This window comes from Coregonus lavaretus, assembly GCF_964263955.1.
Source record: "Coregonus lavaretus genome assembly, chromosome: 33".
NCBI lineage: Eukaryota > Metazoa > Chordata > Actinopteri > Salmoniformes > Salmonidae > Coregonus > Coregonus lavaretus.
Genome location: NC_140020.1, coordinates 3,130,084 through 3,153,608, shown reverse-complemented (window position 1 = coordinate 3,153,608; position 23,525 = coordinate 3,130,084). Strand labels below are relative to the sequence as shown.

Below are 23,525 nucleotides of genomic sequence, written 5' to 3'. Positions count from 1 at the left end.
TCAAATAAAATTAAAGTATGAATGCTACTTATGGTAAGTAGTCAAGGAACCCTTCAGCCATTCTGTTGAATTAGTGTATTCTGTATAAGCAGTGGCATCCATTTTAATGTTGGCACAGCTTGCAGTTCAGAGACATGATAGATAGTGAGACCAGTATGGGGGCTGAGGAAATGCACTGCTGCAGTTCATCTAAATGAATGAAGAGTTTTTACGTCTCAGTGCCCGGAACTGAGGCTCAGACTGTCCTTCTTGGTCTATAATAGATTCCTCTCCCTCCTCCTACCCCTCGAGCCTCTTCGACAAACTGCCAATGTTAACAACACTGACCTAACATGGCCCTCAGGAGTGGTCCAAATGCGCAACAGGGTCAAAAACATTGTCCCAGCCCCAAGCCAACGATGGTGCCCTTGGTCTCCATCATGACTGACCCTATGTGGACAGAAGAACAGTGTGGGCAGTGTAAAACACTGTACCAGCCTTTTCCCTCCGGCGAGTTCAGGACAAAAGGGGCCTTCTCATCCACTCTCTGTCACAGATATTCATTTAGTTATTAATGACTTTTATTCAAAACCCACCATGGTTGAACCGGGGGTGTAATTTGAATGGCAGTTGAAAACAGTGAGCGACATTCTCTCTGCTGTGGTCTCCTTCTCAATGTCTGTCTGTAATAACGTCTGCCCTGAGCCTCTGGGGAAACGGCTGTTTTGGAGACGTATATTTATATCTAGTGATTCAGGGAGAAGTGTTGTTGGATCACATCCACCCAGTCCCAGACTCGATGTGAGCTGAGAGCGGGTGCTACCGGTGGCTGTTTTGTACGTAGAGCTAAACACAGGAAGTCGTTTGCCATTTGATGAAAGGTTATTCAGTTTAATTCTGCTAAGTATTTACATAAAGAGCCATTCATTCAAACTGAGGCAAGTGTTAGACTGTAAAATAGTGGTATGTACAAGGGTTGAAGATCAAGTAAAGAGGAAACTAAAGATTATCCACTATAACTAGAGAATTTAGGTATAACAAAGTCCTAGAAATATCTCAATGATGAACGATTCTATTTCAGGACAGCAGTCTGTCCTCAGAATGACATATCTGACCCAGCTTATTGTGTGAAAGTATTTCCGTCTGAGAACTAATGCTTTGGTAATGATGATGAATGGGGCTGGACAGTCTGGCTCATACTGTGGGGGAGCAGGGGAGAGACTTACTGCTGTAGATTATTGAGTTCACTTTGGGTAGTGTTGCACATCCATCAGGGTCGGACTCTGAATAGGGCTGCCAGTCCCAGACGGAATCTATACCATGTGGACGCTGTCCTCACGTCTCTCTTCCGTCACCGGTAGCCTATGTCATGGCGCCGGTGTCATACAGCACTGGCTGACTTTTTTCCCATCAATCCCTCTAGGCTATATCATTGATTTATTACCTCTGCCCCCTCTGTCCTGTTTTAAGAAAACATCTACAATTTAGGCTAATGGTTCATATAGCAAAATAATACATGTCAGTGGAGGGGAATTAAGGAAAAACATGTTTTCACTTGAAATTAGGGCTGAGCGGTATACTGTATTTTACAATATACCGGTATTGATGCATGGACCGGTTTGGGTTTTTACTTTACCTTGTATAACGGTATTTCAATGTTTGTTAAATGTTACGCCACTCCGCCTTGTGTAATGTCAGTTTTTATAGTTTACTCCGTTTGGTACTTGAGTCATCTCTCTCCTTCCACACACACCAAGTCCCGCCTCCTGTCACTCAAGGATACCACAAGTCAAAACCACTTGTTGCCTTTCACTCGCATAGTGTTGCCAATTTAGTGACTTTGGTGAAAGAGGCTAGCGACAAATTCCTCTACTTTTCAGGCTGCCTTTGTAGAGTTTTGTCAGAGTTTCTATGGTTTTGATAGCTTTTAGCGACTATTCCTACTCTATTCTGCCACAAACGAGAGTGGGAGAAGCTGTCTGCAACAGAAGTCACAGCAACGATGCACACACAGGCTGAAAAGCACAAGGGGAGGGGGTCTGCGGCGAGAAAGGCTACTTCGGGGACTGCAGCTGTGCCGCAGCAACAACGGCAACACGTCATCTAGCGACAAATCAAGGAGCCAATAGCGATTCTCACTGGGAAAATAGTTGGCGAGCGTTCTATAATTACACTATTAGTTTGTGTATCTTGTCTGCAAACAGTTTGTGTTTTCTTAGCAAGTTGTGGCGAAAATAAATCGTGTTAACCGCTAATGCCACTCGCTAGCTATCTCTAAATTTACATTTTACGTCATTTAGCAGACGCTCTTATCCAGAGCGACTTACAGTTAGCGCATACATTATTCTTTTTTATTTTCACACTGGCCCCCCGTGGGAATCGAACCCACAACCCTGGCGTTGCAAACGCCATGCTCTACCAACTGAGCTACCTCCCTGCCGGCCATTCCCTCCCCTACCCTGGACGACGCTGGGCCAATTGTGCGCCGCCCCATTGGTCTCCCGGTTGCGGCCGGCCTACAGCAGAGCCTGGATGTAAATGTACTTGTACTTGTACTAGGATGTAAATGTACTTAGTCAGTGCAAACATAGCTGGTGTAGGCCTAGATCAGCATGTTGTTTGTGCAGCGGTAAATTCTAAACCAGAGAGGAATAGGCGAGGTATAACTATTTTAGCTAAGCTACATCAAGTAAGAGAACATTTAATGTAACATCTAATTAGGGTCCACTTGGAAACACTGACCCAACACTTTCGTTCCTACCCTGTCACAATAACCCCATCCCTGGCTATTTCATTCGTTGTCATGTCAAACAACACTGAGTTCAAAGAGCCCACTATATTCCACATTTTGGTTGATGTGTGATTGACCTGAGAAAGACCAATTTTTTTAAAACAGTTTGAATGTATGTTGCCACCCTAAGGTCATGCACTAATCATAAAGCATATTTAGAACTTTTAATATTCAAAAACCTAAAATACTGTCAGAAATGTGGAAAATATTGCTATATGATATTTTAGCCATATTGCCCAGCCCTACTTGAAATTCAAATTCAAGCTTCCTTTTTAACACTTGCACTGCACGTCCACAAATCATCATTGCGTTGACATGAATGGCATTCATTTAGGGCTAACGGTAATGTATTTAATTAAAAGACAATGGTTCTTCTTTCCATCGGTGTGAGCAGCTGATGCCTCTGTCACTGCACTGCCCCTGCCAAGTGGCACTCCGTGCTGTGCCAAGCGGATACCCTCTGGATCTGTAAGGGAGCTTAAAGCAGCTGTCAAAGCTGCATCCCATTTGGCAGATGTGAGCCAGAAGAACGAGGATCACCCAGCTGAATACTGAGCGTTCTGTGGCCAAAGGAACTACCAACTATCTAAATAGTTTGAAGACAAGACACTGGCTGATTTTAGAATTGTCGAAGGAGCCTACTATATGTACTGAAGACATTTGCAAAAACAGCGCTCGGTCTGTTGGCCTGATTTTAGAGTTTGCGCTACGAATAAAAAAAAGGCAATGAGCAGCGCTCTACAATTCCATTCATGCCTGATTTAGAGTTTGCACTACGAATAAAAAAAGGCAATGAGCAGCGCTCTACAATTCCATTCATGCCTGATTTAGAGTTTGCACTACGAATAAAAAAAGGCAATGAGCAGCGCTCTACAATTCCATTCATGCCTGATTTAGAGTTTGCGCTACGAATAAAAAAAGGCAATGAGCAGCGCTCTACAATTCCATTCACGCCGTTGCAAGTACTTTTATAGATAAACCCCACTAATTTCAGTCGCTAAATTTGCAGTGGAACAGTGATAGATTAATGTGTATTTTAAGAATAACGACTAAAGGATTTCACCCCTTAGGTTGAATTAGAGAGAGAAATTATCATGACAAACAGGGGTCCTATAAAAATAACATTGATACAAATGTCCAGACAAAGCTTCGAAACCTTTTTTTGTTCCACTTTAGGCACGTAATCATTCAGATTGCCAGTGATGGGAATTTTTTTGTAATTGAGAAGACTGGGCCTGTGCGAATGATAGAAATGCCACGTTATTTAGGCTGAGAGGATTATCAGATTACACATATGAAACCCTCCTGCGACACCGAATATGAAAGGCTGGTCTTTGTCTCCAAGCGGCTTTGCTGAAGTAACAAGGTTGGCTCTTCAATCGACGTGGGGTGCAAAGACACTAGTGTGTGTCAATCCTTTTCGTTGTCTCTTTCCTTATTCTACCAAGGCCACCATGTAGGCCTATATATCACTGTCGCTTTCTTGGTATGCATATATGCAGGGCATCACATGGGATTTATAGTCTGAGTTCATTTCAGAATGCTGGTTTACGTAATCTTTCAGGCCATCAATGCCACATCCTCCCAGAGCACACTAGCTAGTGAAACCAGAGTCATATGAAAAATGAAAAAGTATGAAAAATGTATGCACTCACTAAAAACTGTAAGTCGCTCTGGATAAGAGCGTCTGCTAAATGACTAAAATGTATATGGTCAGACTGCGTGACTGGGCTAGTCCTCTATAGGCTAGTTCCTATGGTCCTCCATTGTTATGCCATTTTGATTGAATCAGTGTTTCCCCTATTATTGTATGATAGTCTCTCTTAATGAATTCTGCATCACTTGGTTTCTTGAAAATGTTGTTTTAAGTGTTTTTTTGTGAGTAATTCCTGCCTTTTGGTAATAGGTGTTTGTTGCGTGACCAGGTTTAGTGTTTGGGTGATGGGTAGGTGGTCGCTGGGCCCCCACAGCTACCTGCTCTGTCAAGGGGACAATGCCTACCCACATTTGTATGGGTTAAGGAAATCCTCACCACCTCACCCAATGAGGCTTCAGTTGAACAGTAAAAAATGCAACTTTTTACATTTTAGTCATCTTATCCAGAGCGACTCACAGGAGCTTTTGGGTTAAGTACCTTGCTCAAGGGCACATCGGCAGATTTTTCACTTGGTCCGCTCAGGTATTCGAACCAGCAACCTTTCGGTTACTGGCCCAACCTCTTAACCGCTAGGCTACCTGCCAGACCAATCAACATCAGGGATTTTTATTTTTTACGAACATGGATCTGAAGGCAAAGAGTGCACTTCAGTTGCCGTCAAATCATCTGTGATAATGCTCCACAGATTTTAGCATGCACGTTTCTAACATTTTTGCGGTAGCCATTACACCACACGTCATTTGAGGGTCATGTGCGTATCGCGACCTTTTCGTGAGCCCCATCGCAGAGTCGTAAACCCGTCAGTCTGTGTGTAGACGCTTGAAGGATCTGCCCAGTGCGAGCAGCTGATGCCCAACCCACGCCGTTACCCCACCCCCACCCCACCCCCCCCCCACCCACCCATGGAGGGAACACACGTCTCTCTTGTCTGTTTTAGAGTTTATCACCTTGGGAGTGATAAACGCCCTCTTCACAGGCTCAGGGAGACCGTCTGCATGTCCTCATATGACGAGGAGGGCTGTAGCTCGGCAACACCCCCCCCACCCCCCCCCCACACACACACACACACACGAGAGGTAGAGGGATGGGGTACAGCGCTCAGTCTGTAGCTCTGTTGGGAGGTCTATAGACCAGCCAAACTGCCTTACAACCAACCTGCTGTTTGGTTCCTCTGTCTTTACCAGCACACGGTAGAGACAGGTTTATTTTGTAAATAAGCATACACAAATAGACTTGGCTGCCCTTGCCCAAATAGTTTATGATGGAGTTTAGGCGTATAAACAAAATAAAGTGGCAGCACTTAAAAGCCTAAAGTTACACTTTCTGTGCCGGTACTAACATTGCTGCAAACCCTCCTTGATCACACTATGTACGGAACACATCAGTATAACACACAAATGTATTCCTGTAAAGTTGTCACCTTCAATTCATTGCATAGTGTTGACTAATGGCAGTAAAGAAACATCATGGTATTTTTGAAATGGTTGTGTAACAACACGTGTGGATAGTCACATAGGTTTGAGAACCTTTGAGGGACACGGACCTACTGCTCGTGCTTCATGCACATGCTAACAAGGCTCATGTGACGTAAACTGTTAGGCTAAAACCAAACACCTAACATATGAAAAAACAGGGACATTTATATCATGGTGTAAATGTGAGATATCATGGACGTAGGACTAAAGTTTCTGGTTTCCTGTTTTGTTTCTTGCAGTGAAGCCATTCACCACCACCGTGAAGGAGATGCGCCTGCACAGGGACGACTTCGAGATGCTCAAGGTGATCGGCAGGGGAGCGTTTGGCGAGGTAAGCCTGCCTGAACCCTCCGTTCACTCTTCAATTCAGTATGAAGCTTTATTGGCATTAAATACATGGGTTAACCTGCCACAATCCTGAGTGCAAAAGCTGAGAGCCAGAGAAGAGGTATGCCAAAGTTTGTCAAATGTTTTCAGATGTCAAGAGTTGTTATGTGTTGAGAGAAGTCCCAGGGCCATTTTGTAGATCCATATTACATTAGGGCTGAGAGTTGCCAGGGACCTCATGATACGATATCATGATTACTTAAGTCTCACGATTCTATATGTATTGCGATTCGATGTCCCAAACGTATGTCTCCTGCAGAGGGACAAGAGCGAGCCATGAGAAAACGAGTTTTGATCAGTCATGGAAATAAAAGTGCTGATAAAGTAATAATATCCTAATATGTAACCGTATTCAGTAGTCCTGACGCTTTTTTGTACACTTGGCTCAAGTGTACGTTGAGGCAAACGGCATCGTAAATAAAATGCAAACAGTAGAAGTATCTTTACGGCTCTATGCATCAGTTTAATTCAACTATAATTCAGCTGTTCAACGTCGGCAAGCTGAAGAGCGATGTCACCTTCAATTACCCTCGAACCGTCTTCTCTCCTTTCCAAAAAGAGTAATTTCTCTCGCTCTCTCCTTCATTCTCCATGTCTTCTAGTGCTTTCTCCTCCAAGTCCCTGGAGGGTGTTGGTCTGCCATTTTGGGCCTGGACAAATCAGGGTGTTTTTTTTTATGTGTGGAATGTGCAGTTCATCATTCTGTCCTGACAATGTCAGTGGCTCCGACTGTCTCCTCCGCTTTGACTCCTTATTAAAGGTGCAATCTGGAACTGCTTTGTCCCTTGACTGGTTCACAAAAGTGCATAAATGCACTGAACAGTTAATGCGCAATTAAACACAGGCACAAATGCACACACTTGGGTCCATTCAACGCACAGCTCTCCCTGCAGTCCTTATGGGTGAATATTTTTTTATTACCAGAAATTAGTGTCCTTAAAAGACTGAATTCTTTGTTCAAGTCATTTCTGTTGTAAAGATGGCCTTGACCTTCTGTTCCTTTAAGGTTAATTCAATCAGATCTTTATGCGGATACAACTCTGTACGGGGCCATTCCTAGAAAATAAAAACTGATTTGTTTTGGGGTGGGGGGGTGGGGGGGGGGGGTCTAAAAAAAGGTCCCCACTCCTCAATGTTTTCCCCATTTAATTCCAGATGTCAACACAAGGTGAACCGAGAGATTATCAAATATCTGATAATCGCAAGGTTAAAAAACACATGCGTTGTGATGCTGTGTCAATCTGGATTAGGGAAATGGCTGTCCTTGTCAGATGTGCTGTCAAATAATGACTCAAAGAGCAAAGACCAGGTCTGTAGTGATTTGAAACGTTCAGAACATTGCACATATGTAATGAATAGAGCTGACCTGATGCCCAATTCTACATGACAGGGAATCGTATCTGTTCTACAAAATGAATGTATATCTGAACATTTGTAATGTTGCATCCTTCTGAACAGACCCCATTATCATTTTGATATAAATATGTTAGTTGTCACAAGTCATTGTCATTATATCATTGTGATTTAACACGGCACGGTGTGAAGTTGGTTCACCTCCACGAACGTTCGCAGAACATTCCCGGAACGTTTCCCCATCAGTGAAGTGATCTAATGAGGTGAAGTGATCTCTCCACGTAATGAAGCAGAACTGATCAATGAGGCACAAAGTTAATCAATGGTCAGACAATTGGCTGCTCTGGCTCACAGATGGTGACTGAGAGACAGAGAGCCTGTGCCATTAGTGTTTTAATAGTGTGTATGTGTGTATCCCTGTCTGTGGCACACCTAGACCTCCTTGGTTTTGGACTACTACTTGGTTCTACTCACCGCACACACACACACACACACACACACACACACACACACACACACACACACACACACACACACACACACACACACAGAGAGACAGACAGACACTGAGAGTGCCATTTCCCACAAACTGGGCAGGGCCACTTGTTCTGCCCCTTGGGTTCAGTTCAATGCTTTAGCTGCTAGCTAGGATGTGGTTTGTTTGGTTTAAGGGTGGTGACTCTGCAAAAATTCTAACTTGGTGATATCATACCGTGTGAAACCAATGCTCCATGTCCGTTTTTTGCTAAATTCACACAATTAATTCAACATAATCATTGTTAGTCGATTTCAATAAATTAGGCCTAGTTCTAATAGCTTGGTCACTCGCAAGCACACATACTTGCTACTTTGAGTTTTCTCATTGTGTGTTTGTGTGCGAACAAGGCTACGTCCTGTCAGCCGTTGTTGCCGTCGACTCCCTTGCTCCCTCTACAGTTTCCTGTTACAGGATGCCTTTCCAGATAAGTCTTGGGCCTGCATTTCCTGTTTATGATGGGTGGTGTCTCTCTCTCTCTCTCTCTCTCTCTCTCTCTCTCTCTCTCTCTCTCTCTCTCCTCGCTCAACAAAGTCATTTTCAGGGAGAAAGGGAGGTTGAGGGACTGCTGGAGAACCGTCCCTCTCCGAGTACGGAAGGTTCCAGACAACTACGCCTTGGACCTTGGGTCGATGACAAAAAGCTCACTCGCTCCCCCTAACCCAAAAATCTCACTCACTCCCCCTAACCCAAAAAGCTCACTCACTCCCCCTAACCCAAAAATCTCACTCACTCCCCCTAACCCAAAAATCTCACTCACTCCCCCTAACCCAAAAAGCTTACTCGCTCCCCCTAACCCTAACCCAAACCCAAAAATCTCACTCACTCCCCCTAACCCTAACCCAAAAATCTCACTCAATCCCCACTCTGACTGTGAAACTCACCCCCGCGCGACTTAGAAAACAAGTGAGAGCAATAACGAGGGTGATTAAAAATGAGAGAGCGAGATGATTGCAGAGAGAATAAAGGATGAGAGGAGTGAAAGGAAGATGATAGACTGAGAAAACGGTGGAGGGGGAGAGGGGAGAAGGTGAAGTGAGATGGATGGATTTGGAGGTAGCGCGCAAGGCTAGATCATTGGATGTGTCTGAAAACGTTACTAGCTGTCAAATCCTTGCTTCCTCCGTCCTTATTTCCTCAATTCCTCACCTCCTCAAAGCACATTGGAGGAGAGGGTCTAGGGTCCCTCCCTCGGACTTTCTCCTCCAATGATCTTTGAGAGGGAGGAAAGGACAGAGGAAGCAAGGATTTGACTGCTAGTAACGTTTTCAGACACAGCCAGTGTTTCCCAAAGTGGATTAAGAGGTTAACATTAGGACTCAAATTACACCTTAGCCTAAATAGTGCACTACATTCTACCATACAGCCCCATCAAATCACATGTCATTTGTCACATCCACCGAATACAACAGGTGTAGGTAGAGTTTACCGTGAAATGCTTAACCATTTGCCCTTAACCAACAATGCAGTTTTTTAAGAAAAATATTTATTAAATAAACTAAAGTAAAAAATCAAAGAGCAACAATAAAATAACAATAATGAGGCTATATACAGGGGGTACCGGTACCGAGTCAATGTTCGGGGTACAGGTTAGTCGATGTAATTGAGCTAATATGTACATGTAGGTAGGGGTAAAGTGACTATGCATAGATAATAAACAGCAAGTCGCAGCAGCGTAAATGCAAATAGTCCAGGTAGCCTTTTGATTAGCTGTTCAGCAGTCTTATGGCTTGGAGGTAGAAGCTGTTAAGAAGCCTTTTGGACCTAGACTTGGCACTCCGGTACTGCATGCCGTGTGGTAGCAGAGAGAATAGTCTATGACTAGGGTGGCTGGAGTCTATGACAACTTTTAGGGACTTCCTCTGACACCGCCTGGTATAGAGGTCCTGGATGGCAGGAAACTTGGCCCCTGTGATGTTCTGGGCCGTACACACTACCCTCTGTAGCGCTTTGCGGTCGGAGGCCAAGCAGTTGCCATACCAGGCAGTGATGCAAACAGTCAGGACGCTCTCGATGGTGCAGCTGTATGACTTTTTGAAGATCTGAGGACACATGCCAAATCGTTTCAGTCTCCTGAGGGGGTATAGGCATTGCCGTGCCCTCTTCACGACTGTCTTGGTATGTTTGGACCATGATCGTTTCTTGGTGACGTGGACACCATGGAACTTGAAGCGCTCAACCTGCTCCACTACAGCCCCGTCGATGAGAATGGGGGCATGCTCGGCCCTCCTTTTCCTGTATTCCACCATCATCTCCTTTGTCTTGCTCACGTTGAGGGAGAGGTTGTTGTCCTGGCACCACACTGCCAGGTCTCTGACCTCCTCCCTATAGGCTGTCTCATCGTTGTCGGTGATCAGGCCTACCACGGTTGTGTCGGCCGCAAACTTAATGATGGTGTTGGAGTCGTGCCTGGCCACGCAGTCATGGGTGAACAGGGAGTACAGGAGGGGACTAAGCGCGCGCCCCCGAGGGGCCCCCGTGTTGAGGATCAGCGTGGCAGATGTGTTGTTGCCTTGCTACAGACGTGAGTGCTACGGGTCGGTAGTAATTTAGGCAGGTTACCTTGGTGTTCTTGGGCACAGGGACTATAGTGGTCTGCTTGGGACATGCAGGGACATGTTGAAAATGTCAGTGAAGACACTTGCCAGTTGGTCAGCGCATGCTCGGAGTACACGTACTGGTAATCTGTCTGACCCTATTTAAAGGTCTTACTCACATCGGCTACGGCGAGCGTGATCACACAGTCGTCTGGAACAGCTGGTGCTCTCATGCATGCGTCAGTGTTGCTTGCCTCGAAGCGTGCATAGAAGTCATGAGTCCCGGAACATATTCCAGTCTGTGCTAGCAAAACAGTGCTGTAGCTTAGCATCTGCGTCATCTGACCACTTCCGTATTGAGCGAGTCACTGGTACTTCCTGCTTTAGTTTTTGCTTATACGCAGGAATCAGGAGGATAGAATTATGGTCAGATTTGCCAAATGGAGGGCGAGGGAGAGCTTTGTACACATCTCTGTAAAGGTCGTCTATAGAGTTTTTCCCCCTCTTGTTGCACATGTAACATGCTGGTAGAAATTAGGTAAAACGGATTTAAGTTTCCCTGCATTAAAGTCCCTGGCTACAATGCCTCCTCTGGATGAGCATTTTCTTGTTTTGCTTATGGCCTTATACAGCTCGTTGAGTGCGGTCTTAGTGCCAGCATCGGTTTGTGGTGGTAAATAGACAGCTACGAAAAATATAGATGAAAACTCTCTTGGTAAATAGTGTGGTCTACAGCTTATCGTGAGAGACTCTACCTCAGGCGAGTAAAAACCTTGAGACTTCCTTAATATTAGATTTCGTGCACCAGCTGTTATAGACACAGACCGCCACCCCTTTTCTTACCGGAGGCAGCTGTTCTAACCTGTAAAGGTAATGGGGTGTCTCTTTACATTAATTCAATGGGAACTTTGCTGTTCTGGTGGACTTTACTGTGTAGTTTATATCCCATTCATACTAAAATAACTGGAAGCATCTATTCACTGAACAATGACTTCCGGCTTCCATTGAGAAGCTCCCCAATGTTGCCGTCTTGGCTCAAATTAGTGAGTTTTGTCCGTTTATGAGTTTATCATAATAGTTAGTAGTGGCACCGACCACTGTCTTACGTCAGATGGCGTCACTCCTACGCGAAGCTCGTCCATTTTATATCACTGCGCTCTCGTAAGACTCTCCATGAAATAGGCAGAATAACTAGCAAAATTATGAAAAACATTGTAACTGATTTAATTGTTTGCAATTGAGAGAAAATAAAAAAACAAAGTAGTGGCTATTACCTGCACAAATTTTGTGCAAGGACGTCGGTCGCCAATGCAGTGATTTGATGAGCAGCTTAGCTAACTTTTGTAGCTAGCTTACTGACATAAGCTAGCTACAAACGTTAGTTATCTAGCTCTACCTTTTTAACAGTTAGTGATATAAAAAGCCTAGCCTGTTTTGAATTAACCTGAAGCATGTTTTCCGTTAGGAAAATTTGGAGCCGGACACGTGACCGGGAAGATTTGAATCTATCTGACATTTTGAGAAATGTAAACAGTCATTCTTATGCATTGGGTGCGTAACCCATTAGGGTACGCAGCCAGCGCTATCAATAAACGAGGTATTTGTCTTGTCCTTTATAAACAGCCTATAACTAATTACAAAAACACTATTCCTAGTGTTTCGATCTGTAGCATATGCTAAACTTTATAGCCTATTGTATTATATATATTATTTGTACCTTTTTACTTTCCTAAAACAATTGACCACCTCACGATTCAGCTGTCGGAGAGTTGAGCACTAAATGCATCAGGGCATTGCATGCATAGGCCTATTGGCTTAGACGTCCACTGTATTATAGTAATATTTTGCTACGACACCGACATTCATTTCTTTGTACTTGTTAGATAGGCTTCTGCTATACAGATATAGTCCCTCCTGTAGCTCAGTTGGTAGAGCAATAGCGCTTGCAACGCCAGGGTTGTGGGTTCGATTCCCACGGGGGGCCAGTATGAAAAATGTATGCACTCACTAACTGTAAGTCGCTCTGGATAAGAGTGTCTGCTAAATGACTAAAATGTAAAAATGTAAATATATAGACATACATAAAGAGGCTAATTTCTTAATTTTAAATTCAAATATGTTTTATAAAGAGAAGCATTGGATTGTTAGATCATAGGAGTAACTCTGATAAGCCTAAACATTGTTCCTCACCTCAAGTTCAACTGTCGGAGTCAGTTGGACGGCCGGTGCATAGGCTTACAGTATAATAGGTTAATAGCCACACCACACTAAACCTTCACAAAAGTTTCTCATCTTTATTAGTGTAATATCAAAAGTAAGTCAAGCCATCGTTTATAGGGAAGATACGAGCAAGATATTGTATTGCGGCAAACACAACATTACAGTTGGAACAGAATGAAACAAAACACTTGCGAATTGGTTGAAACCTTCCCAAAAGTTTTGAGCGGTCTATCGCTCCGTATCTCAAAGCCATATCTGACGTAAGACATCATTATGATCATTATCTATCATTATCTACCACTTCTTTCCTTATTCACTGCAGCTTGTCATCAAAATAATCCATGAATAGGCCCTAGACTATATCCCATTTTGTAGCCATTTTGTCAAACATACAGTGCATTCGGAAAGTATTCAGACGCCTTGACTTTTCCCTCATTTTGTTACGTTACAGCCTTACTCTAAAATGTATTATATTATGTTTTTTACTCATCAATCTACACACAATACCCCATAAGGATAAAGCGAAAAACAGGGTTTTGAAAATGTATAAAAAATAAAAAACTGATACCTTATTTACATAAATATTCAGACCCTTTGCTATGAGACTCGGAATTGAGCTCTGGTGCATCCTGTTTCCATTGATCATCCTTGAGATGTTTCTACAACTTGATTGGAGGCTACCTGTGGTAAAGTCAATTGATTGGACATGATTTGGAAAGGCACACACCTTTCTATATAAGGTCCCACAGTTGACAGTGCATGTCAGAGCAAAAACCAAGCCATGAGGTCGAAGGAATTGTCCGTAGAGCTCCGAGACAGGATTGTGTCGAGGCACAGATCTGCTGAAGGGTACCAAAAAAATTCTGCAGCATTGAAGGTCCCCAAGAACACAGTGGCCTCTATCATTCTTAAATGGAAGAAGTTTGGAACCACCAAGACTCTTCCTAGAGCTCTTCCAAACTGAGCAATCGGGGGAGAAGGGCCTTGGTCAGGGAGGTGACCAAGAACCCGATGGAGACTAGTCAGGATTGAGGGAAAGATGAACGGTGCAAAGTACGGAGAGATACCCGGGCAGCAGACCACCCGCTCCCTTCACCTTCCACCCAGTCAATCATTGGCAGCAGACCCAATGGAAGCTCTCCGCTCCCCTCAGCTTCCACCCAGTCAATCATTGGCAGACTTGGTGCAATTTCTATTAGAATGTATTGAAGGGCCCTTGTCAAGTCTCTTACTCCTTGATCTCAATACACACACAGCTTTTCTCTCTCTCTCTCGATATGCAGCGATGCATGTCCTTCCATATATGAAATCCCTCTAGTTAAATCCTGAATCTTTGAATACACAATGTACTCTGGAAGTGTGACCATGTTCACAGTGGCTGTGTGGGGGTGTGCGCTTGACGAGCTCTCAGCAAAATGTCAAAGTGCACCAGTGACGTGTGTGTGAGCCCTCGCCACCGCACGCCTCCCACCATGTCCCTCCTGCTGTAGAATCAGGTCAGCATGACTGCCTCCGTTTAAATCTGTGTCTAAAAAAGGAGAGGAGGAAATAGGACAAGAGGGAGGGGGGGGGGGGGAGAAGGATTCAGAGCATCGAGGTTGGGTTTGTTTTTCTAGGTCAGAGGTCAGTTATCTGGTGTGGTCGTGAGGAGTGATAAGGAGTGTTAGTGTGGTTTATCAGTGTGTTCTAACCAGTCCTAACCGATGTCTATATGTCCCTGTGTTGTAGCCTAACCTGATTGTGTGTGTGTGTGTGTGTTTGTGTGTGCTAGTTAGTATGTATTGTACTCTGTGTTTGTTTATGTTTGTGTGAATGTATTTTCTGTCCTTTCCTCTCCGCTTCTTATCTGATCTGTTTACATTGACTGACTACTGGCTATGTGGTTTTGATCTGTTTACATTGACTGACTACTGGCTATGTGGTTTTGATCTGTTTACATTGACTGACTACTGGCTATGTGGTTTTGCTTGTGTTTCCCTGTCTTTAGTGGTATCTTGCTGTTATTGTGAGACAGATCTGGGTCTAAATACTATTTGAAATCTTTTGAGTCTGCCAAATTGGTCAGTTTTGCCACTTTTCTGTTTGTTCATTAAGCCAGGCAAGCTCAATCAAGCACAGATAAAATCTTAGAAAATATTTCTAATGGTATTTGAACACAGGTCAAATAAAATAAAATTGTATTTGCCACATGTGCCGAATACAACAGGTGTAGACATTACAGTGAAATGCTTACTTACAAGCCCTTAATCAACAATGCAGTTTTGAAAAGAAAAATGCAAAAAAAAAAAAAAATGCTCGAGCGCAGCAGTAAAATAAAATAGCAGGGAGGCTATATACAGGGGGGTACCAGTACGGAGTCAATGTGCGGGGGCACCGCACCGCACTAGTAGAGGTAATTGAGGTCATATGTACATGTGGGTAGAGTTAAAGTGACTATGCATAAATAGTAAACAGAGTAGCAGCAGCGTAAAAGAGGGGGGTGGGATGGGGTGGGGGGGCAGTGCAAATAGTCCGGGTAGCCATGATTAGCTGTTCAGGAGTCTTATGGCTTGGGGGCAGAAGCTGTTGAGAAGCCTTTTGGACCTAGACTTGGCGCTCCGGTACCGCTTGCCGTGCAGTAGCAGAGAGAACAGTCTATGACTAGGGTGGCTGGAGTCTTTGACAATTTTTAGTGTGAGAAATATAGTGTTATTCTTATCTGTGTTTGTGGTGGAGGGGGGGGTCTGTCTGTCTGTCTGTCTGTCTCTCTCTCTCTCTGTCCAAGTGTGTGATTTTGTGTGTGTGTGTGTGTTTCTGCCTGTGTGTGTGTGTGTGGTTGTCTGGTCTCCTGGCCTGCTGAGACGGCACACAGGCCTCCAGTCCAGTCAGGTGCGTCTCTCTGACGCACCTCCTCTCTGGCAGTTGGCTTGGGTGTACACACACCTAGGGACTTGTGGCGAGGAGTAAGCCAAGGTTCAGCACACACACACACACACACACACACACACACACACACACACACACACACACACACACACACACACACACACACACGTGACCCTTTACCTTGTTATGTGCCTCAATTGCCCTGGAAAATATTTTCTCATCTAAAGGAAAGATTCACCCATTTTGAATGTTAGATTTATTTTTAAGCGTCTCTAGAGCGATGTTCTATCGATTCCCTGGGTCATATCATGTGTATCTGAGTTATTGGCGTTCAAGCAGGCAGAAATTCGGCCGGTGTGACGTAGCATTGCTCTCACTGTACTGGAAGTTAATAGGAATAAGACTTTTAGATTGTGAAAACGTCTATCATGTCAGATTTTTTAGGCTCTGATCAGTCCCTACACCCAAACGAGGGCATTGCGTTCATCCACTTCAGGCCTGCTGGCTCCCCTTCCTCTGCGGAAGCATAGTTCCCGCTCAGCCCAGTCAAAACTGTTCGCTGCTCTGGCACCCCAATGGTGGAACAAGCTCCCTCACGACGCCAGGACAGCGGAGTCACTCACCACCTTCCGGAGACATTTGAAACCCCACCTCTTTAAGGAATACCTGGGATAGGATAAAGTAATCCTTCTACCCCCCCCCAACATTTTTTTTAAAAATAATAATAATAATTGTAAAGTGGTTATGCCACTGGCTATAAGGTGAATGCACCAATTTGTAAGTCGCTCTGGATAAGAGCGTCTGCTAAATGATGTAAATGTAAATTTCAATACTGGCCGATGTCATAACGCTGGAGGTTGACTTCTCTCGATTGAGCCATTCATCATATTTTTTGCGATATTCCTACCTCGAGAAATGTGTATGGTGTAGTTTGTCTGCGTCTTCAGTCCAGGGTACATTGCATGGTGCCGTTGCGAATGTCAGACTCCACTCTTTGCGAGGCACATCGATCTGCATGTTGAACATGGTGAGATTGTAGACTCCTAAATTGATAGTGCAGTCGGTTTAGGCGATTTTACAGCTAACCTGCTACTTCACATGCTGATATTGTCTTGGGTATTATTGTGTGTAGGTCCTCTTTAGCTCAGCTGGTAGAGCACGGTGCTTGTAACGCCAAGGTAGTGGGTTCGATCCCCGGGACCACCCATACACAAAAAAATGTATGCACGCATGACTGTAAGTCGCTTTGGATAAAAGCGTCTGCTAAATGGCATATTATTATTATATTATTAGCTACGTTAGCTAGCTAGCCAGCCAGCCAGCCCATTGAGAAAGCATTGCATTGTGGGTTTTGTAGTCGAATTGAGCTGCAACAGATTTCCACAATGATTTTCCCATGTTGCTACCAACTGTATTATAATGACAAAATTAAACCTTTGTTCACAAAAACGATTGTTCTCACATATTAGTGGTATTTAACAGTAAATGATAGGAATGAGTGGTTTTGGGTGGATTATCGCTTGAACTAACCCCTGTCCTGGGGAGTGTGTTGGTTTAGCTGTATTTGGCCTCTAAGTACATGTGTACGGTTTTAAAAACCATTTCTAAAAACCTTAGTTTATAATGCAGTATAATCATAGCTCAGTGACAGCATTTTAAAATGTCTAGGCCCAGAACTATTATACGGATCAGAATCACAAGCCAGCGTACTACAGTGTTTCCCCTACCATTTTTCAGATAAGGCGGTGGGCCCTCCCAATGAGCTCTGTCCCATTAGGGACATATCCACTATCATTAGAAAGCAATGGGTCCTGGGGGAGACTGCGGGCTTACAGTAACTAGGCTAGTAGGAGGGGGCTGGAAACATCAATAAGGAAAAGTACGCAATTCTTAGCTTTCTTAATTACGCTCTTAATTACGCTGCATTTTAATTGTGTAATAATGACTTGTCTCATCTCTCCCTGTCTCTCTCCCCCTCCATCTCTCTCCCCGCCATCTCTCTCCCCTCTCTTTATCCCTTTCTCCATCTCTCTCCCTCCCTCTAGGTTGCGGTGGTGAAGATGAAGAACACAGAACGCGTGTACGCAATGAAGATCCTGAACAAGTGGGAGATGTTGAAGAGAGCTGAGGTAAGGATCATACTGGACTGTAGAATCTCCCATTGACACGTAGAAATAGAAGTTCTAGAGCACACATTCCCGCTCAAGTCAAGGTTCTGTGTTGGGCGTTCTGTTTCTATGTCATAGAGAAGAACCATACCCGCTGCCAATAAGTGCTCAAGGCTTCATTTGCATGGTTGACAATGATTGTTAGCCACGCTCACCCAGACATGCACAATCACCTATCCATCAGGAGATTTCCTACGTACCTAAATACAGACTAGACCAAGTTCCCTGGGTAGGCATAGTTCTAGAAACATTCCAGAAGTTCCAGAGTTTTTTTTTGAAATCCTGGTTTACATTTACATTTACGTCATTTAGCAGTGGTTTGATGATTTATTCCCTGCTCCTGGTTCCAAGAAGGTTTCCCTCGCTGGTTATTTCCTGCTCCTGGTTCCGGGAATCCTCCAACCTGGATTTCTGAAAAACCTGGGACCTTTGTTGGGAATCAGTTTCATTTTGTTGCACCCATTTGAAGGGAAATGGGTTTCACTGTTACCACACATAGACTATTATCCTTAGATGATTGGCTGTAGTGCCCCTAACCACTGACCCAGGGTCACATATTATTTCATCCCTGAAGTGCTTAAGGGTTAGCATTGATCCTTAACAACTGATCCTAGACTCGTGGTAAAGGAAATTGAGCTGAACCTAGTCCTAGTCAGCCTCTAGAGGTATTCTGGTGTTGGGTGAATTTGCTCCTAGATGCTGATCTTGGATCAGCTTTGCATTTCCCGCACTAATGGTTAAGATTAGTATTAGGGGGAGAGGAAGTTTACCTTACACCGGTATTCTAGCTGGAGAGTGGAGACTGATTGACTGACCGAGGGCCGGGCAGGACGGCCATCTTCTTTTTACTGTGCTGCTCTCTACCTCTTGACCTAGTTTCAGCCCAATGGGCTCGTGACAGTGGCCTGAGGCCCGGCACGCTGCGTCGCCAGAGCTTTTTGTCAGTAATGGTCAGTAATCCCCATCCCACAATCCCTCACTGTGTGTGCAGCCTGGGCAATACAGAGGGGCGGGGTTTACGACTCTTACTGTAAACACAGCACAGCACTGCAGCATGGCATTCCAACCAGCAGCGGAGGAGGAAAGTTCAGTCTTTATAGATGGAATGGATAGATGGACAGACGGACGGACAGACGGACAGACAGACGGACAGACAGATAGGCTAGACTCTGCTGTACATACAGCACTGCAGCATGGCATTCCAACCAGCAGCGGAGGAGGAAAGTTCAGTCTTTATAGATGGATAGATAGGTGGATAGGTAAATAAATTGGTATTTAGAGAGTAGATAGATGGACATTCTGGTAAAATACTGTCGCTACAATCAGTTGTGTGAGAGTGCCCATTTCCCAATAGGTTATTGCTTAGTTTTTTTTACTATGTTTTTGTAAATCTAGGGATAGATTTAGTAAGCATCTGCACCTGTTCAAAGTTATTTTCCAAAGGGGAATAAAAGACAACAAAGAAAAAGCTATTAAACATAACTTTTCCTACTTTGGTTCCTTTGTTTTATATGCTGTGGAAACACCAGGGGTGTGTTCAGTATGGCACACTGTACCAAAAATGTTTTGCAATGGAAAACTAAAATCTGTGTTCTTATTGGTCAAGTTCAGGTAGTAAAGTAAGAAGCCTTGTGCGATCATTGGCTTGTGCAAGCCGGAATGGCTCCTGTTTCTGTAGCGTGAGGCAGCTTGATGTACAAGTACACCCCCTGGACAGGACACTAGTCTATCTCAGGGCCTTACCCCCAATCTATCTCCTTAACGCTGAGTGCCAAGCAGAGATGCGTCGGGTGTCATTTTTTTTACAGTCTTTGGTATGACTCGGCCGGTGATCAAACTCCCAACCTTCCACGCTCAAACCACAAGGCCATTGAGTTCTTAGTTTAGGTAGTACCTTCCCGTTAAAAAAATTATAAAGTTTGCTACAACTTTAGCTTTATGATTTTGGCATTTAGCGTGAACGATTAGTGAACTAGTTTGATAATATGGACTACATTTACAGAGTAGGGAATTATAAATGCTGAGTGTATTTTTGACACGTTCCTACGTTTCAGAGTTTGCACACACAAGCAGGGCTGCAACATTTCTGGAAGCTTTCCCAATGTTCCCAGGTTTTTCAGAAACACTGGTTGGAGGATTCCTGAAATCAGGAGGGTGTAGTAAAGAGAAACATACCGCTAGTCCAGTTTTCCCCCATGACATCAGTCTCGTCATCTAATAGGGAGCGTGAGTGAGAGCCAGCGAGTGGGGGGGGGGGGGTCTATGAATGATCGTTTGTATGCCAGTGAAAGACTACTGGAGTGAGATGGAGGGTACGGGAAACATAGTAGACTGAGAGGAGGAGGGTCAAAGATGTGGTTTTTGGTGATTTATCAAGAATTCCAAGTTCAATCTGACCTGAATGAAATGGACCTTTTTTTAAAGTTGATTTGACTGTTTTCCAATGCTGTGTTAATCCTCATCCCTGAGAGAGAGAGTTGAGGTTGTAGCCTTTCTGTGTGTATGTCATAGTTGACCCCTCGATACCATTGTTTCCCCCTTCAGACGGCGTGTTTCCGCGAGGAGAGGAATGTTCTGGTGAACGGAGACTGCCAGTGGATCACCACCCTCCACTATGCCTTCCAGGACGACAACTTCCTGGTAACAGCTTCACACACACACACACACACACACACTAGTGTATACTCTGTGTGTGCGTGTACACAGTACAACCCATGTCCTGTCTCATCTCTGCAGTACCTGGTGATGGACTACTATGTGGGCGGTGACCTCTTGACCCTGCTCAGTAAATTCGAGGACCGTCTCCCAGAGGACATGTCCAAGTTCTATGTGGCCGAGATGGTGCTGGCCATCCACTCTATACACCAACAACACTACGTCCACAGGTAAGGGTGTGTCAGTAATGTCTCGCATCGGTGTGAGGGAGGGGGAGAGAGGGGGAGAGGGAGAGGGAGAGCGATGTGGCTGAGATTATGCTATTTTTGTTCAGTGTAAATGTATTTCTAGTTAGCTACTGAACAGCAGCCAATTACCAAGTGTCCATAAATCTATAGCCTACCATTCCTACTGAGGCAGTCTTCTGCCAACATTAGTATTAGGCAAAAAAAAAAGAAGGTGCATTTGCCTATGATTTGAACAGTGTGGGTGTCGCATGCGCGCTGTCATGGGCACCATGGGTACTGCCACCGTGCTGATGTGGTACTCGTAAAACTGATTCAAGGTTGGCAGGTTTGACGCATGTGTGTTAGGGAGTCTCTCCCCGCGTGACTGACCCTGTACCCAGATGTCCGGCCAGCCAGCCTTGTGTGGATGTGGGATATGGAGGGGCCTCTTCCTGGCAGCAATGCCCCCTGGGAAACGGAGTCCTGGCCAGCAATCCTGCCATGTCCTGCTGCTTCCTTCCTGCCCTCCCATTCTCTAGTACCCTTCTCCCTGAAGGGTGCACTTGTTCACTCCCCCTCATGGATTTAATAGGGAAAGGAAGGACTTATTTGATGAATGTGGTGAACACTCCCTGTAAGCCCCATGCTTACAGCAATCTAATGCTTTGGAATCCGTGAGGAGGAATGAACAGGGAGAGAATTGGACCGCAGCCAGAGAGAGGAAGAGTCTGGTACCATTTTGACCTCTAGTCCCTTTCCCTTAGTGCCTACCCCGTCTGAATGGGATGGATCAGGTGTAATTGCCAACAATGTGGCAAAAGACTAAGCTAGCAACAGTCACAGCAAATTAACGTTCTTATTTCATCAACACTGTCAAGTACAAGTATATTAAGGTTATAAAATTGTAGAGAACAATCTAATGGTTAATTCTATGTAATTTATAATGACATAGGGCAAAGAACTACGTTTTGACATTAATTTCGTAGCACCCTCTTGAATTGCCCCGTTTTTCTCAACATTGTACACAGTGAGTGAACGCCCTACCCTATGGCATCCTTTCAGATTTGGGAACACCGGAGGGGTGGAGGAGCTAGCAGAAGGGGCTAGGGGCCGCAATGGAACAGGGCCGTCTGAGATGTACTGTACAGGGAGGGCCGTCTGAGATGTACTGTACAGGGAGGGCTGTCTGAGATGTACTGTACAGGGAGGGCCGTCTGAGATGTACTGTACAGGGAGGGCCGTCTGAGATGTACTGTACAGGGAGGGCCGTCTGAGATTTACTGTACAGGGATGGCCGTCTGAGATGTACTGTACAGGGATGGCCATCTGAGATGTACTGTACAGGGAGGTCCGTCTGAGATGTACTGTACAGGGAGGGCCGTCTGAGATGTACTGTACAGGGAGGTCCGTCTGAGATGTACTGTACAGGGCCGGCCGTCTGAGATGTACTGTTACAGGGCCGTCTGAGATGTACTGTACAGGGCCGTCTGAGATGTACTGTAGCGAAATAGGGGGGAAGACTGAGGGAGAGAGACTAGATTAATCAACCGAGATGGAGACGGAGGGTGGGATAGAAGGGAATTGATGAGAGCGGGAGAGAGATGGAGTGTGAACAAGAGAGCGAGAGAGAGAGGGAGCAACAGAACGAAAAAGTCGGGAAACCTACTTTCTGAGACACACACATTCTGATACACACACACACACACACACACACACACACACACACACACACACACACACACACACTGACAGTGTTTATAGTCTGGTTGTACTCAAGCCCAGTGCCTAACAAAACACAGAGAGACAAGTCTATATAACAAAACAGCCTTGCGGGCCCTGTTCCAATATTTTTTATACCGTTTTCTATCTTTCCTTCCTTCCTTCCTTGAAGTCAACACTGATCTGTATATGTCGGGATGGTTGCCATCCTATTGCGGTCTCACAAATAGCAGAGCAGTGAATTCATCAAGGAAGGAAGGAATGAATGAAGGAAGGAAGGATGGATGAGAATTCTAGTCTAAAATTAGGGGAGCCATGGTGGATTGGTAGATTAAATTAGGGGAGCCATGGTAGATTGGTAGATTAAATTAGGGGAGATTGGTAGATTAAATTAGGGGAGCCATGGTAGATTGGTAGATTAAATTAGGGGAGCCATGGTAGATTAAATTAGGGGAGCCAAGCTATATTAGTAGATTAAATTAGGGGAGCCATGGTAGATTGGTAGATTAAATTAGGGGAGCCATGGTAGATTGGTAGATTAAATTAGGGGAGCCATGGTAGATTGGTAGATTAAATTAGGGGAGCCATGGTAGATTAGTAGATTAAATTAGGGGAGCCATGGTAGATTAGTAGATGAAATTAGGGGAGCCATGGTAGATTATTAGATGAAATTAGGGGAGCCATGGTAGATTGGTAGATTAAATTAGGGGAGATTGGTAGATTAAATTAGGGGAGATTGGTAGATTAAATTAGGGGAACCATGGTAGATTGGTAGATTAAATTAGGGGAGCCATATTAGATTGGTAGATTAAATTAGGGGAGCCATGGTACATTAGTAGATTAAATTAGGGGAGCCATGGTAGATTGGTAGATTAAATTAGGGGAGCCATGGTAGATTGTTAGATTATATTAGGGGAGCCATGGTAGATTGGTAGATGAAATTAGAGAAACCATGGT

At 44.5% G+C, this 23,525-nt stretch overlaps 1 protein-coding gene across 1 annotated transcript in view; it reads left to right on the top strand.

Moving 5' to 3' along the window:
- The window catches only part of LOC311108511 (serine/threonine-protein kinase MRCK beta-like), a 125,076-nt gene that overhangs the window by 23,115 nt on the left and 78,436 nt on the right, over positions 1-23,525 (top strand). Inside the window, 4 exon segments of the mRNA XM_084151147.1 lie at positions 6,142-6,233; positions 17,845-17,928; positions 20,512-20,607; positions 20,704-20,852. Of these exon segments, the coding sequence (XP_084007273.1) occupies positions 6,142-6,233; positions 17,845-17,928; positions 20,512-20,607; positions 20,704-20,852 (421 nt within the window).